We start from the raw sequence: 18,039 nt of genomic DNA, 5'->3' as shown, positions 1-18,039 counted from the left end.
TGTCTGAAATACCTAATGCCAAAAAAGATAGATTTCGGAATTTCGTTGGGATTTCAGAGGGGTCAAAATCAACACTTTGTACTGTTCAATCAAATTATCTTGATTTTGAAGGACCCATGATAATGTCACAGTGCACTTATAGGTCCTAATTATGTTCAGAATGGATTAACCATATGCCAATGTCTATGAGCAATTAAAAAAAAAGAGAAATTTCTAGACCCATACAGAATTTTAGGCCACCCCTAAAGTGGTTCAGCCACAAATGGCACTTAAAGTCGGCAAATTTTGACCCCTAATAACTTTAGGTGTACACCAGATATAAATTTCTAGTCTTTTGCATCTGAAAGAATGTAGTTTAATGTTACTAGGAACATAAGATTTGTTTTGTATTTTTTGTGTTTTAGTATTAAGTTGACACTTTCAAAAATAGTCATTTTTGCCTAACATACCATGCATACAGGATACGGTACAAAATGCCAATTTTAGTATGATATTTTTTTATATTTTTGATCACTTTATAGCCATTTGTATTATTTATCCTGATATTTCAAGTTGCTCTTGAGTCAAGTAATAAGAAAAAACTACTTTCTAATCCTCTGTATGGATTTTTAAGGGGGTCAAAAATGCACTTCCTGGCAACGATGCACATGCAAAGTACAGGTTATGGGGGTCAAATTTTCAGAATGCTCCCAATTATGTCAAGTAATATATCAAATTACTCGTATGGTCATGAGGATTCCAAAAATGTATAGTTTGTTATGTGTCAGACCTTTCAGGAGGGCGCTATGACGAAAAATGTTCATAGCTCAACGACCTTTTTGAAAGTATCAAAACACAAAAAATACAAAACAAATCTTATGTTCCTAGTAACATTAGACTACATTCTTTCAGATGCAAAAGACTAGAAATTCATATCTGGTGTACACCTAAAGTTATTAGGTGTCAAAATTTGCCGATTTTAAGCGCCATTTGTGGCTGAACCACTTTAGGGGGGCCTAAAATTCTGTAGGGGGTCTAGAAATTTCTCTTCTTTTGAATTGCTCATAGACATTGGCACATGGTTAATCCATTCTGAACATAATTAGGACCTATAAGTGCACTGTGGCATTATCACGGGTCCTTCAAAATCAAAGATAATTTGATTGAACAGTATGAAGTGCTGATTTTGACCCCCTCTGAAATCCCAACGAAATTCCGAAATCAATCTTTGTTGGCATTAGGCATTTCAGACACAGCCAGTGAGTGACAAACAAAAAAAAAGAGGGTCACAACTGATTTAATTAAGAAGAAAATGCCTCTCAAAGAGAGCGCTTTGTCATTTGGACACCTTAAATTCCCAATTTTGGTCAAGGTCGCCAAACTTAGATGGCCCGCCATTCGGAAACGAAATTGAATTTGAATTTTTTCTTGTGACCTCACCTAGGGGTCCATGAAAGGTACCCCTGAGCCAAAGGAGAGCATAATCCAAGAGGGTGGGTGTACACTCAGTCTGTTTTGACATGGACTGACCCGGTGGGAAAAGGACGTCGAACTTTTACACAGAGGTCAAGTTAAAAACACAAGCAATATGTTTCTGTAGTCATAAGGATTCAAAAAAGGTATAGTTTGACCTATCTGCGTTGTACGGTTATGGAGTTGTGAGCAAAAAGTTAACATTGTGATGTCATATGTTTAATTTTGATACGACATGGAGCAAAATTGAAAAATGCTCCGATTTTGTTGAAAATGGTCCCAAATTGTTGGCCTCTCTATGATAAATCAGATAATAATAGTTCGTGCTATGCAGGAGTCGCATTGAATTCTATATTGAATCAATATTACCTTGACAAATTGTTTTGTTACCTGGATATGAAAGCACCCAAGATAGTTAAAACTATCCTTTTTCTGATTTCTTGCAACAAGACAATAATTTGAGACCAGTTTCATCAAAATCAGAGAAAATTTCATTTTGCCCCAAACGGACGCAAAATTGGAGCTATGACGTCACAATGTTACTCTTTTGCCCATAACTCCATAACCGCACATCATAGATAGGTCAAAGTATACTTTTCCTGAATCCTTATTACCAGTGGATCACGATGGCGTGAGTTTTGAACAGGTCTGAGTAATTTTGAACTTCACTCTGTGCAAAGTTCAATGACCTTTTTTCTACTATAATGAGGGTACTGTTAAAATGCCTCAATAGCCTAGATAAATTAGCACTTTAAGTACTATTTATCTGCCAAATATGACAACTTCAATATGATTTGCACGATTGTAGTGCATAAAACTGAAATCAATTGCACTATGCCTCTAGCAAGTGGATGAATAGAATTGCCGGTTGCTACTTTGATTGCGCCCTCTATTCTACTTTTACCAAAACTGCGGTGTTCGCCATTTCGAACCGTTCTCCATTAGGCCTACCCAACTTCCCCTACATTGATGAAGACATCGCGGTAGAAAGCACTCAACGATAAAGACATCTTAGGTAGATATCACCCATTGATGACGTCATCTTAGGTAGATAGCACTCAGTGATGAAGTCATCTTAGGTAGATAGCGCTCAGTGATGAAGTCATCTTAGGTATATAGATAGCGCTCATTGATGAAGTCCCCTTTGTATGTGGACTGCATTTCAAGGATGATGTCATTTTAGGTAGATAGCACTCATTGATGAAGTCATCTCAGGTAGATAGCAACCATTGATGAAGTCATCTTAATGATGAAGACATCTAGACTGCACTCACTCATTGATGAAGTCTTCTAAGGGAGAGATCACTCATTCATGAGTCATCTTAGGTAGATATCACCCATTGACGTAGTCATCTTAGGTAGATAGCACTCATTGATAAAGACATCTCAGGTAGACTGCGCTCACTGATGAAGTCCCCTTTTTTATGTGGACAGCATTTCAATGATGAAGTCATCTTAGGTAGATAGCACTCATTGATGAAGTCATCTGAAGTAAAAATTACTTATTGATAAAGACATCTAGACTGCACTCACTCATTAATGAAGTTTTCTAAGGGAGAAAGCACTCATTGATGAAGTCATCTTAGGTAGATAGCACTCGTTGATGAAGTCATCTTAGGTAAATAGCACTCATTGATGAGGTCATCTTAAATAGCACTCATTGATAAAGTCTTCTTAGGTAGACAGCACTCTGACAATAATAATGAAGTCATCTGAAGCATAATAACATTTATAGAGATTTCATGATACCCAAGTGCACATACATCTGCCAAACCACTTGACTTGCTCACTTGCATCACTCACAAATTATCAATTGTATGAAGCGCACTGCTTTACATCAACAAATTGGGTTTGATAGGCCTACACATTTCAACATGGATTTGATTACAGAACGGATTTTTCACAGAAACACGCCAACTGTTTGTCCATATCTTATTAGTCACATTAGTCACCCTGTATATTCTATCTTCTATATATAAGCTTAGTTATCCTGTATAATTTATTGCTGTTGGCGAACAACCCTTTGTTAATGGCTACCTTCATGCTGACAGGTTGTATTTTGGTCGTCTTGGTAACCGTCCGTTAGTGAATCATAAATTATTTCTTGTATATAGCACAGCACCTGTTGCTATATTTTATTGCATGCGATATGTGGTATAATGTTAGCTACATTATGTATACATGGTGTGACTAAAAATATGAATTAAAAGCTTGCGAAAACATTTATTCAGAACAGCTAAATTGTTAAAAATTCATGCTGCAAAAATATCCTGCTATACATGATTGCAACATTATTGGTGTCTACCAAACCACTGGGAATGCACTTGTTATCAAAGGTATGTTTACATTTTATAAGTAGTTTGATATGAACCAACAATTTCAATTTCTGCCATGCAATAATTATTATAGGTTAACAACTTGGTATTACTTGTTGGGAGTGACCTGGGCCTCATGGAAGAACAGAGGATACCTTAAAACATCCACTGAATGAGTAACCCAGGCAAAAGAAGAAATAAAACAAACAAACATTATAGTAAATAATGCATGCATACTGAGATGTTGATGCATTTAATGCATGACCCCCGCAGGGTGGAGTGCATTAACATATCAAGCAACAAGTAATTACACAGTAATTTATTAATGTAAGATTTCTATAAAATGATGTGATCATAACACATCAAAAGGACCAAGTCCAACCTCAGTCACGTTCGACGCTGGAATTAAAAAGTGATTTTCTTTGTATACCTCATTTGCTCAGCTTTAAATTAAAAGGGGACATATCTGACAGTGGAAACTAACATATTATGGAAAAAATGCAAATCTATTTGTTATGGAAATGTTACAAAATTGCTTTTCTCATATTAAAGTCTATTATGTTTTTCATATTTTACTGTGCCTTGGATTAAATTTCTTGATAAATGGCGCTATAAAAATGCTTATTAGTCCTCTGCCAAGAATTGGCAGCGGTGGAAGGGGCCATATGAAACCTGATGTTTGAATGGTATAACAACCCTAAAAACCCACTGACCCAAGCGTTTTATGTTATGTTTGTAAAAATGTATATGCCCTCAATCGCTAAATCTTAATCGCTAACTAATTGTGTTTTTTTTGTGGCATTTTAAAATTTTGTTTATAAAACACATCGCACATATATATCGATCACTTTAGACATATGAGAGTACAAACAATGATCCGACTGGGCGACCCTGTTTTTGGGTCTCTTACACAAATCAAACAATATTTTGTAGTTGATGAAGATAATATTACAACCATCGGATGCATCATGCTATGTACGGAATATAGCGTTAAAGTCAGCATATGCATCATGCTATCTATAGAAGATAGCATTAAAGTCGGCATATGTATCTTGCTATCTACTGAGGATAGCATTAAAATCAGCATATGCATCATGCTATCTAATGAATATAGCATTAAAGTCCGCACATGCATCATGCTATCTACTGAATATAGCATTAAAGTCCGCATATGCATCTTGCTATCTACTAAAGATAGCATTAAAGTCAGCATATGCATCTTTCTATCTACTGAATATAGCATTAAAGTCTGCATATGTATCTTGCTATTTACTGAGGATAGCATTAAAATCGGCATATGCATCATGCTATCTACTGAATATAGCATTAAAGTCGGCATATGCATCTTGCTATCTACTAAAGATAGCATTAAAGTCAGCATATGCATCTTTCTATCTACTGAAGATAGTATTAAAGTCTGCATATGTATCTTGCTATTTACTGAGGATAGCATTAAAATCGGCATATGCATCATGCTATCTACTAAAGATAGCATTTAAATCAGCATAATGCATCATACTATCTACTGAAGATAGCATATAAGTCCGCATATGCATCATGCTATCTACTGAAGATAGCATTAAAGTCCGCATATGCATCTTACTATCTACTAAAGATAGCATTAAAGTCAGCATATGCATCTTTCTATCTACTGAATATAGCATTAAAGTCTGCATAATGTATCTTGCTATTTACTGAGGATAGCATTAAAATCAGAATATGCATCATGCTATCTACTAAAGATAGCATTTAAATCAACATATGCATCATACTATCTACTGAAGATAGCATTAAAGTCCGCATATGCATCATGCTATCTACTGAAGATAGCATTAAAGTCCGCATATGCATCTTGCTATCTACTAAAGATAGCATTAGAGTCAGCATATACATCTTTCTATCTACTGAATATAGCATTAAAGTCTGCATATGCATCATGCTATCTACTAAAGATAGCACTAAAGTCAGCATATGCATTTTGCTATCTACTGGAGATAGCATTAAAGTCAGCATATGGCATCATGCTATCTACTGAAGATAGTATTGAAGTCTGCATATGCATCATCTTATCTACTGAAGATAGCATTAAAGTCAGCATTATACATCATGCTATCTACTGAAGATATCATTAAAGTCATCATATGCATCTTGCTATCTACTAAAGATAGCATTAAAGCTCTTGAAACAAAATCATCAGGAACGTTCATATAGTTCATTAAACTAGAAAGGGTTCTTTTTTAGATCCAAGTAATATGGTACTCACTCTGGAATATTTCAGTATGTCACAGTGATTAAGATCCTGATAGGAATTGAAATATATCTGAGTGAGTACCAGATTACTTGGATCTGAAAAAGAACCTTTTCTACTTTAATGAACATTAAATCTTTTGTATGCATCTTGCTATCTACTGAAGATATTATTACAGCCATTATATGCATCTGCTATCTACTGAAGATAGCATTACAGCCATTATATGCATCTTACTATCTACTGCAGATATTATTACAGCCATTATATGCATCTTGCTATCTACAGAAGATATTATTACAGCCATTATATGCATCTTGCTATCTACTGAAGATAGCATTACAGCCATTATATGCATCTTACTATCTACTGAAGATATTATTACAGCCATTATATGCATCTTGCTATCTACTGAAGATAGCATTACAGCAATGATATGCATCTTGATATCTACTGAAGATATTATTACAGCCATTATATGCATCTTGCTATCTACTGAAGATAGCATTACAGCAATGATATGCATCTTGATATCTACTGAAGATATTATTACAGCCATTATATGCATCTTACTATCTACTGAAGATATTATTACAGCCATTATATGCATCTTGCTATCTACTGAAGATATCATTACAGCCATTATATGCATCTTGCTATCTACTGAAGATATTATTACAGCCATTATATGCATCTTGCTATCTACTGAAGATATTATTACAGCCATTATATGCATCTTACTATCTACTGAAGATATTATTACAGCCATTATATGCATCTTGCTATCTACTGAAGATAGCATTACAGCCATTATATGCATCTTACTATCTACTGAAGATATCATTACAGCCATTATATGCATCTTGCTATCTACTGAAGATATTTTTACAGCCATTATATGCATCTTGCTATCTACTGAAGATAGCATTACAGCCATTATATGCATCTTGCTATCTACAGAAGATAGCATTACAGCAATCATATGCATCTTACTGAATGATCACAGCTGGTTCATTCAGCATTTCAGTTGAAAAAAATATAATATGAACAGATTGATAACATAAAAGGGTACATTTTAATTTACTAGGATAGCAAACAAGTCACCTTTTTTATTGATTACAGATATACCAGAACAGCTATCACCAATAATGGCAAAATTGGAAGAAGTCAAACAAGCATTGGATAAAGCACTTCAGTATCTCAAGACGTGTGATGATTATACTACAACGAAGGCAAAGATGTCCTTTATTAAGATAGTGAATGCACACAAGGATGAAGATGATGTTAGTAACAAACAAATAGCACTGCATTTGATTGACCAAGGTTATGGTCAACTGTTTCCAAGAATATGGAATGGATTGTGTGGATTTCTGGAGAAAGAAAAATGGAAAGACAATGGATACAAAAATTTGAGGTACATGTTGGGTGGCTACCATACATATGGTAAATGTTGCCCTGAGCTTGCTGCTGAATTGGGTAAAAATGGAAGTATTCCATTGCTATTTGCAGGCTTAGGCAAACTTGAAATATACTTTGATGATGAGGAAGAGTTACATGTATTCATTACAAGAATTCTTTTCTTCTCAATATCTCAATGTAGCAGAAACCGCAAAATCTACCAAGATGCAAATGCATTTGCTATCTGTAAGAAATACTTGAAATCAAAAAATAGGGTTGTCAGCTTCAACTCTATGCTAATCTTAGCATATGTTGTTGATGAATCAGAAAGTGGCATCCTTGCAACATCAGATGGAGGAATAGCACGTCTTGTGGAGCTACTTCAAGAAGCAATCAAATCTTCTGACCATAAATGCCTTGGGAGCACTGCAAGGGAGTATCTTGATTGCCTAAATCATTTGGCAATGAATGACAACAACAAACTTGAGATTGAGAAAGAAGGTGGCATTCCTGCCATAGTGCGCATGTTACAAGATGAGTTTGATGAGGAAGATCATTGTGTTGCTGCTGAAGCTGTGTGGAACCTGGCATTTGTGGAATCCATCAGGACATCTGCTCAACTTCAAGAAGCAGTTCCATGTGAGTATATAATATAACTGGTAAGAATGAGAGGCAGAAGATATTGTTAAAGAGTATAGTGAACAACAAAACCTTAGAGAATTCAAGTCCATCAGAGAAAAAAAATGGATAAAAAATTATTTTCCTGTTTTGCCAAATGAAACATAGCTAAATCCTAATTCTTTAATTAGTCCTAACTGGCAATGAAAGTAAAATTTTAATATTTGGTCAATGTTTGGAAATAAGGGCCAACATGCATTTTTAAGGCGTTTTTTGACCTTTTTTGTATTCCGTGACAATCAAGCCCAAAGACTTGAACAAAGACTAATTTCGAAGTTTTTGGAAATTTTTGGAAAACACATTTTCCAATCTTTTTCATAACCAATTAGCAAAAACAACATATAATATTAAAATTATGAGATAACTCTTACCTTATACTCAAGATTTTGAATGATTATACTTGTGCCAAGTCTTACAATGTTGTGACTACAATTGTAAGAAAACATACAAAAATGCATGTTTTTGGACCATTTACCCTCAAATTGCATAAATATTAAAAATTTACTTTTATTGCTCGTTAGGACTAACTAAAGGATTAGGATTTAGCTACATTTCATTTGGCAAAACAGGATAATATTTTTTTTAATCAAAAAAATTAGTTCTGTATTTTTCTGGAATGGGGAGTAGTGCATATGATTCTATTGTGTTAATAGTACTGTGATTAATTTCTGACCTCTTCGTTTTGAAATACATGAAGCTGTTGTGAATTTAAAACAAAAATGAGAATCATACTATTTTCGAAAGAGAGATGTGGTTTTTGATTACCCAACTGCTGCAAGGTATAGCTTGATTTTAGACATAGCTTACAGTCTATTTAATGTTTAGACATAGCTTACGAGTATTTTTCAACACTGTATAAGTTCCAATCAGCTGCTTCTTTGTATCTAGAAAACGTTGTGTCTATTCATAAATGTATCTCCTTAAATTTCCAAATATTTATGTTTTTCAGTGCTGGATAAATTGAGAAGTTCTAAAAATAGAAATCTTCAAAAGACCGGTAGTATTGCCTTTTGGGAAATCAATGACAACCGACCTGAAGATTTGCCAACAAGAGAGAGCACCCCACAAGAACATCCACCATCATATGAAGAAACCATCAAGGAACCAAAGAGAGCTGCTTCAAACGCATCCAACGTCATGATCAGTTATCAGTGGGATTTCAAAGACATTGCTTTAAAGATCAGGGATGACTTGGTTAACAACGGTTACCGAGTCTGGATGGATCTCACTCACATGAGTAAGACTATTTTAAAGTCAACAATTAAGTGCTTCCTCACCCCTATTCCGTGAAATGTGGGGCACTACATAGGGATTATGACCCTGCAGTTGAGCCCCAGGGGTTGGAGTGTGTATAGGGTATTGTAACATCATGTTATTTTCAGACCCTGTAACGCGCAAGATTGGCAATGGTAGAAATAACAAGAATGGGTCATGGGGTGGATCAAGAACGCTTGAAAGGGGCCGCGTATGGAAATGTTATAATTTTCCACCTAATACAAATCAAATGGTGGTAAAATTATCAACATTTATTTGCCCTTTTTAGAGGAGGATGTGGACCCCTAAGCCCCTCAGATCTAACCATGAAACCAAATGAGCTGCCAGAGTGGTAAAATTCTACATACAACTTTCCGGAATAAATACTATTATTGTCATGAAGCAAATAACTGCTGAGGTGATTTTTTAAATATCACCTGAGGTGGTATCACCCAAGGAGATATCACTTAAGGTGATATCACCTGAGGTGTTATCACCTCATGTTGTATCAATAGAATTGATTGACCTGGTGTGGCAGGTTACATGAACATATCCATATGACCATGTATTCGCCGATCGCACAGTAATCTCAAAACGAGGTTCTAAGCGCAAAAGTGCGTGTTGTGTGTGCATAATGCAAAAGCCTTCTGGTGCGTTGCTAGAAAAACGCGAGAAACAAAAATGAAAGTTTTGTGCATGCGTTGGCAGGGAGAACCTCGGTTGGGTAGAAAGATGGCGGATCCATGCAAAGGGCGAATATTGTATAATCAACACCATAATTTTTGATGAGTCAAACACGTTCACCATTTGCTTTTGTATAATTGTTAACATAAATATTATTGTGTTATATTTGAACTTGTATTTTCTGATAACTAGGAGATGATATCCTAAATTCAATGGCTGAAGCTGTAGAGAAGTCAGAGATCATCCTCATCTTCATGTCAGAAGCTTACAAGAACAGTCAAAATTGTAGAACAGGTGAATATTTACAGTTCTGATCATTTTGTAAAGGACCTACAGATTTTTTAGTGGATGTAGAATATTTACATATTTTGATGAGGAGGACACCCTCAACATTGTTCAAAATTCCGGTTTTTTACACGATTATATTGTACTTTATTAAAACAACATACCCTTATGCACAAAAGAGTTAGACCGGGTCTAAAGTTAGACCTGGTCTAAGCAGAATTTAGTTCCACCAGGAATGGACCTTTACTCTTATTTCCTTCCTAAAGTAGCTAGCAAATTTTAAAGATTTAAATGCAAAGTTTAAAAATAATATAAAAGAACTTAAGAAAATGTAAAGGAAAATGTCCTTTCTCCTGGTATTAAATACCACTTTGACCAGGTCTAACTTTAGACCCAGTCTAACTCTTTTGTGCATACGGACCTAGGTGCTGTAGTTTTCACAAGTTGTCAAAATCCGAGATTTTGAATCAAACGCAGGAACCGTCGTTTTATTATTACGATGGTAATATTAGTCGAACGCATACGCTATGTTCATAGCACAGTACGTACATGGCGTGCGGACGGTGATTATACACAACAAAGGATTGTACCGTAACATGACCGAAAGAGTGATATGATATGTATTGGTGACATTGGCGCTGGTAGTAAATTCCAATTTTCTTTGCTTTGGCTTAGTTGTTTGGCTCAAAATTAAAAGGTGATATATCTGACAGTAAAAGCTAACACTTTATGCCAAAGAAATACTAATCTATTTTGTATGAAAATGTTGTAATATGGCTTTAAGTTCTAACAAATTTTTGATGACAAAAAATCGATAATATATTTCTACCAGATATTCTTCGTAACGTATTATCGATTTTACGTCATCAAACATTCGTTAGAACTTAAACTGGAAATAGAATAGGAATAGAATAAATAACGTAGATATGTTACATCAAAAATTCTATGTCGAATACTCGGAATCTGTAGCGGCCTTAAATGTGGTACTGAACAAACACCCTGAAATCCAGTTGAATTATATGTGTGTAGGGGTGTATTTGTTAACCCCGTCAACTGAAGACAAAAACATGAAACATTGCTTTGTAACATTGTACACACGAAAAACGCATATGTCCATGCTTCCTAAATAGTTTTTCTAGATCAATAATAGCACCAACTTGGTGAAGAAATGCAAAATAGTATAGATGAGTGATTCTTTGCAGAGCTGATAAAGAAGGATTTGAACATTTTCATCTTTTGGATTGGTTTTTTAAATAGCAAATATCTTAGATAACCAAATCCAGACTTTCGCTTTCACCATCTTGGATGACGGCATTTTCAAAAGTGATTTGGCTCAATGCTTCTCCTATGGAAACTAGCTGTAGCTTCATTCCCAGGGCGTGGTGATGTAAGCAGTGTATTATTTACATGACCTAGAAAAAGGTTCCTGAAGTCCCTGTACATGGTGTTGGTGCGGCCGCTTCTAATCCATGTAGCTCTGACTCTTCTTGTGACCCAGTGGCATAGGCAGGTGGCATGGCGGCAACCGTCCCCTGTCAGAAGCCCCTCCATCAAATCAAATCAAATTATTCAAAGTATGTAGCATGTGACAGAATAATTGTGTCTTTGCAGAAGCAGAGTATGCATACAAGAAGAAAAAGAAAGTGATTCCACTACTTGTACAAAAAGGCTATGATCCAGATGGATGGCTGGGTGCTCTGCAGGGAATGAAGCTCTACTATAGGTTCTTTACTGAAGATCTCATGGAAACAGACATGGCATTACTTCTGACAGCTTTGGGTGAACAAGCAAGAGCATATGATGAAAATGACGGTACGTTCATATAGGTTAGGTAATTTATTTATTTTCTTATTGTAGCCTCTAGTTTATGAAAATTTGGTAAGCAGAATTTTGGCAAATTTGATAAATGATGTGCTGACCTTTGTAATTGTCAGACACACCTACCTAGACCAAACTTTAGTGCCCACAACCAGTATATTCTTATGCTTAATTTAATTCCAATCTAGGTCCAATCAGAGCTACACAGGCAACCAAGGTCCATGCTGCACCTGCACCTAAATCCAAGTCACCTACCAGTGAGTGGACTGACAAGAATGTCCAGGATTGGTTGAAGAAGGAGAAACTGGATGATCTGTGTGATACACTGGATGGCCTTGATGGCAGCCATCTTGAAGAAATGTACCAGGAGTACAGCAGCAATGCAAACAAATTCAAAGATGAGATGAGATCAGATTATCAAATGAATGGCAAATTGTGTCTCAAGTTTACAGTTGCCCTCAAAAAATTGTTTCAGAAATAAGTTCTGAATTTACCGTAAAATGAACACTCGGCTTGATTTGGATGTGTTGAAGGTTGAGTTATAGAAAGTTGCATAGCTAGTTTCCAAAAGTAAACAAACATTTTCAAAGACTTAAATGACTAAAGATATAAAACTTAAATAAGAATTTTTCCTTTAGATTTTCCTTATGAAACTTCTTAAATGAATAGAAAGCAAAATTATACTTCTACGCTACTCAAAATTGGTACACTCACCGGAGCGCTTTCACCGGGTCAACCGGCATCTTCAGCGGATGTTATTGGTCTGAAGATTTGTTGTTGCTAGTGACGTTGTTGAGACACCTCCAATGACGTCACAGATGTAGATGACGTCAAACAAGAAGATGTTGTGGCGCCCCTTTGTTGAGGGGGGGAGAGGGCGTGTCAGGAGGTTGTCCCAAATAGGGTCGATGTCCAACCCATTGTCACGGTTCAGTCTAGGTCTTAGTTCTGATATGGATTGCTTCCAAGACCCTACGAGGGAAGTCCATAGACTCCCTCTATAACACTTTTACGTTCTCCTAGTCAAGCTGGTGCCCATTGCTCCTGTCAATATGTTGATGTTCCATGATCGCGGACCTGTCTCAACAACATCACTAGCAACAACAAATCTTCAGAGCAATAACATCCGATGAAAACGCCGGCTGACCCGGTGAAAGCGCTCAGTTGAGTGTACAAAATTTGAGTAGCGTAGAAGTATAGATTTGCTTTCTGTTTACGTTTACCGCTACGTATGAATATACATCATTATATTCTAAGAAGTTGACAATATTACTGTAATTTGAAATATTCAGATTTTTAGATATAGATGTACAATATCTTTCTACAGCAAATGTTCCCAATTAAAAGTCCTATGTCTTTTTCCCAAAAACACCAAATGTCAAAAATCAAAATTATGTGATATCAAAAGGACATTCCTCGTATTCAGAATGCAATTTGATATATCTGTGTATTCTCAGCTTCCACAAAAAATTACTGTGCATACATAAATATCCAATTCCTTAAAGTAAAATAAAAATGTATGATACACACTTCCTTTTACAACCACCTCTGGTATATTATATTCAGGGGCGGATCCAGGAATTTTCAATAGGAGGGGCGCCGACCCACCGCCGCTGCTGCGGCGGCTCGGCGCCCACACAAAGTCAGGCGCCGCTCTGCAAAAATATACATAAGCTCAGGGTGCGCCCCCTCTAAATCCGCCCCTGATATTACCTTGTATTGTAAAGATCATCATAGACTCTAAAATACTAAACTCAGAGCAAAAAAGAAAAAAAAAAAAAAAAAAAGGGGGGGGGGGGGGGGGCTGGGGAAGTGATGTGTACTGTAGTGTGACGTTTGCGTTGAATACAATGATTTGTGATACTATTCTGTTATCAATATGTTATAAGTGAACAAAACTGTCAATAAAATAATATGAATTATGTCCCGAAGTTTGAAAAATAAAATAAAACTAAGAAAAGTGGACAAAGAAAAACAGTGAAAAATTAGTAATGTAACAAGGTTGTAAAGAGTAATAGTAGCAGTTTAGTGCTAATGTGGTGCAATATATTGTGTGTTCTCTTATCTAGTGATTTTGTCTTTTTAAACCTGTGCAATTTGTATATTTCCATGTATTTTGATATAAATATATAATGTGTGATTGCCGAATCTGAGTGAACATTGAGTGATTGAGTGAGTGAGTGAGTGAGTGAGTGAGTGAGTGAGTGAGTGATTGAGTGAGTGAGTGATTGATTGAGTGAGTGATTGAGTGTGAGAGTGAGTGAGTGAGTGAGTGAGTGATTGAGTGAGTGAGTGAGTGAGAGAGTGCGAGAGTGAAGTAGGTCTTATGAAGGGTAGAGATTGAGTGTATGGTGTGAGTATGTTGATGACAGTGTGGATAATGGGTGTGTAGGCTGATGAGTTTGGTGTGTGGGTGGGGTGAATAGTGCTTTATGTTTGGTTATGTAAGTGGGGGTGTGAAAGGGATCTTAATATCTTATGTTTTTAGGCCATTTGGTTTGATATTTTGTTATATTTGTATGTATTATAATTGTAAAGTCGTTGCAATTCAGTTTGTATACTGTAAAGACAATTCCCAATAAACCATTAATAAATGAATGAATGAAAACGTAGATGTTGTTGCTGACAAGCTTCAAAATGCTGTTGATGCCAAATCTGTGTACAAATTGTAAATAACCTAGCTGTTAAACAACACCTGTAATAATATCTTACCTGCCTTAATCAATGGGTTCGGTCATTCCCAATTGGGCCAATCCCACTTGGTCCAATCCCACTTGCAATTTTTCGCGCTTCGCGCACACACACGTTCAGGTAAAGTCATTTTGGTAGCTGATCAGCTGGACGATTTTGCCCTACTTCCAAATTTTGTCTAGGAAATTATTGATAACTAGACATTATGACTGCACCCAAGCACCGATACATTAAAACCAAGGTTAGGCATAAAACTATATGGCATTGAGTTACTTAGGCAGGACAGGTTACTTTTAGAAGCAGCCTGTCCTGCAGGCTAGTTAATTTTTAACTGGATTTTACACACTACATAGGTTATGACCACAACATATAGTCCATCAGTAGCATCGATTTAATCACCCATTTTGTTCCAAAAGTCTGTCAAATAGAATTAGAAAATATATTTCTTACTTGACCAATCGATTAGTAGACTAAATGGTTGTCGGACCAAATGGGTATTAGACGAAATGGTTATTAGACTAATTGGTTATTAGAACAAATGGAGGTAGACCAATTGGTTATTAGACTAAATGATTGTTACACCAAAAGGGTTTAGACGGAATGGTATTAGACCAAACGGCAATTGCCCCTTGCCAAGCGCTGGTCCTAGAGGTGAAAATGCATAATATTTTGTTTGCTATAGATAGCATTAACCTTTGTTAATTTCAGTAGATATCATCATACTTCAGTAGACAGTATACTGTTTGCCAAATTCAACATATAATAATATGTTTGCTATCTTCAGTAGTTTATAGCATTAGATTGTTTGCTACTTTAAGATAAGATAAGGACCCAACGATACCACTTGGTTTGTCCGATTGTCCTTCACAACTTTTTAGCGTATATAGAAGTGGATGAAACACCTTTTGTGTTAGATTTCATAGACCAAGCTGAGCTTATACCAACCCGAACAAATTAAACAATTTAAAATTGTTTAAACTATTATAGGCCTATTAAAATGCAAAAAATCTGAAAGGGAAATTATTTTCAGGAATATCAATATTAGGGTAGGTATAGTACTGAAAACCCCCACATTTTTCTAGTTATCAAAAACAAATTATTTTGATTTGATTAGACGAAGGTTCAGTTTTAAAAGTGAAATTTCAAAAATATTCGAAAATATTCAAAAATCCACGGACAAGACTTCTGGTTTGAGAGTGGTGGATGGCTAATTTATGCACGTCTTTTTTTTTTTTTTTTAATTTAAATTTAAAACAAAAGGAACAAAAACTGAAACAAAAGACCTGAAAAATAAAATAAAGGTTGCGAAAAGTACAGCGAAGAACAAACTAAAATAAAAACTTACCATGCTTAAAGCTTGACTGAAGCAACTGTGTTGTCTCTTTGTTGCGCTTGTTGGAATCTTTTCGAGGTCATTGGATTCAATGGAGTGTCATAATGTGCAGGGTTAGATAGTGCATCTATTAGAAAAATATATTTACCCAAATATGGTTTACTTTTAAAATTAGGTTTTTGTATGAATGTTAAAATGCTTTTTTGGCGCATTATATGATATATATTAAATTTAATTCATGAGCTTCATACTCATCTATCAGTATTGTCCTTTCTAATCTTTCTTTCCCTACACCCCAAACGAGTTGGAAAATGTTATATTAACTTCTGTAGTACATGTTCTGATTCTGAAAGATATACATGTATTATAGACAGTTTTATGTTTTGAGGAAAGTAAACGCTTTGTCACAATAAATTTGGCGCACATTGTCAGGTCTTCTTTTTCAAGCATGAATAATATTTTCAGTCTTCGGTACTTTTACCTCCCTGTTCTCATTTGATGTCTTAGTACTTTACTTTTTGAAATTTTCATTAAGGGATTAAACAGATTTTACAAGATCTAATACACATGGCTTCGGGGTTTGTTGAATTAAGCTTCAATAAAAATTCACGCAATATTTATAAAACTTGACCGTCATGCCAGTCATGTGAAATTACAATAATTTATTCTAAACATGCAGAAGTAGAGGTTTTATATCATTTCTTATCCTGTCTTATTTTACAAGCCAAAACTTTAACAGATAATAATAAACAATAGTGCAGGAAGTTAACAGCCTTGACGCATATTTTTCACTAAAGGGAAAATATGATACGATACCATTTTGAACAATGCAAATTTCGCTTTTCTTTTCTTCTTCCTCATAGCTCTTTCATTTTTCTAGACTCTCATTGTAAATTTTGAATTTCTTTACTATTCTACTCTCTTTCATTTCCTCATATCTGTCTTTTGTTTCTCACTTTCAATTATCATTAATTATGTATTCTTTACAATGTTCCTTGAACTATATTATTTGTATCTTTCTTTCTTGCTTGTTTCTTTTATTGCTGCTATTTCATTTCTTTCTCTCTTTTCTCTGCCTTGGTTTTGTATTTCTATTTACTGTGTTTCGTTTCCTGCTCTTCTCTTTTCGTTGTTTCCCCTTTTTCTGATTTTCTTTACTTCAAAATTCTTGTTATTTTTCTGATCTAGAGTAAGTATTGTAATAAGTGCTCTGCAGTGAATGAAACGCTATTACAAGTTCTCTACTTAGGATCTCAAGCAAACAGAAATGGCAGCACTCTTGAAAGCTTTGGAGGAATCGGCACACGATGCAAAAGCACACGACAAACGTGATGGTAAGTTTCCAGCATTAGCGTAGCTCAGAGGATGATTTAAGGAAGCCCCATCATGCACTGCAAACGTCTTATCACCAGAGTTTCAACTGCCACTTTACTTTTCAAATCCCATTGAATTCTGTGCAAAAGATGTTGTTTAAGAATTGTGCGTGTGTCATTATTACTTAGTCGATTTCAGATCTAAAGTGATGTATGCATGAGGATAATTCACACCTTCTGTAGGTAACATAACATATGAAATCATCCAGCATTGTGAATGCGTTTTTATTGTAAATATATCAGTCCAAATTGAAATATAACCATGTCCGTCAATGCAATGTGCGCGCAGTGGTGTCATGTTCACTCACACAGCTGTGCTAACCGCAAGTCAACACAGTGGCGTGGTGGGAAGTGCTTAAGGTTACACAAAGAGACGTATAAAAAACGTATAAAAGACGTATAAAGTTGTTCTCTAAAACAGAGTTTTCTCAGTAATCAAATATCGCAGCGAGTGAAATGTTGGTGCATTGGATGTAGCTTAACATTTTGTGTGTGTTATATACAAATTAT

The 18,039-nt window shown here is 35.5% G+C and overlaps 2 protein-coding genes across 2 annotated transcripts; both read left to right on the top strand.

The window, feature by feature from the left end:
- Positions 1-3,655: 3,655 nt before the first annotated feature.
- LOC140170835 (uncharacterized) lies at positions 3,656-9,381 on the top strand. Its single transcript, XM_072194050.1, has 3 exons — positions 3,656-3,788; positions 7,138-8,052; positions 9,041-9,381. Exons 1-3 carry the CDS (start codon positions 3,707-3,709, stop codon positions 9,379-9,381), a joined length of 1,338 nt encoding a protein of 445 aa, XP_072050151.1. The 5' UTR covers positions 3,656-3,706.
- An 846-nt stretch (positions 9,382-10,227) lies between these two features.
- On the top strand, positions 10,228-13,853 carry LOC140172172 (uncharacterized). The gene is made up of 3 exons (XM_072195498.1): positions 10,228-10,323; positions 11,926-12,126; positions 12,321-13,853. The coding sequence occupies exons 1-3, from the start codon at positions 10,242-10,244 to the stop codon at positions 12,611-12,613; spliced, it is 576 nt and encodes a 191-aa protein (XP_072051599.1). The 5' UTR covers positions 10,228-10,241; the 3' UTR covers positions 12,614-13,853.
- The last annotated feature ends 4,186 nt before the right edge of the window (positions 13,854-18,039 follow it).

Source organism: Amphiura filiformis, chromosome 15 (genome assembly GCF_039555335.1).
Source record: "Amphiura filiformis chromosome 15, Afil_fr2py, whole genome shotgun sequence".
Lineage (NCBI taxonomy): Eukaryota > Metazoa > Echinodermata > Ophiuroidea > Amphilepidida > Amphiuridae > Amphiura > Amphiura filiformis.
This window is presented reverse-complemented; position numbering and strand designations above follow the sequence as displayed.

Bases quoted from the DNA above. Each gene is read 5' to 3' on its own strand.
- LOC140172172 (XM_072195498.1), top strand. From the start codon at position 10,242: ATGGCTGAAGCTGTAGAGAAGTCAGAGATCATCCTCATCTTCATGTCA. The intron at 10,324-11,925 runs GTGAATATTTAC...GTGTCTTTGCAG, and splicing joins CAGTCAAAATTGTAGAACAG to AAGCAGAGTATGCATACAAG. The intron at 12,127-12,320 runs GTACGTTCATAT...ATTCCAATCTAG, and splicing joins AGCATATGATGAAAATGACG to GTCCAATCAGAGCTACACAG.
- LOC140170835 (XM_072194050.1), top strand. From the start codon at position 3,707: ATGCTGCAAAAATATCCTGCTATACATGATTGCAACATTATTGGTGTC. The intron at 3,789-7,137 runs GTATGTTTACAT...TATTGATTACAG, and splicing joins GAATGCACTTGTTATCAAAG to ATATACCAGAACAGCTATCA. The intron at 8,053-9,040 runs GTGAGTATATAA...TATGTTTTTCAG, and splicing joins ACTTCAAGAAGCAGTTCCAT to TGCTGGATAAATTGAGAAGT.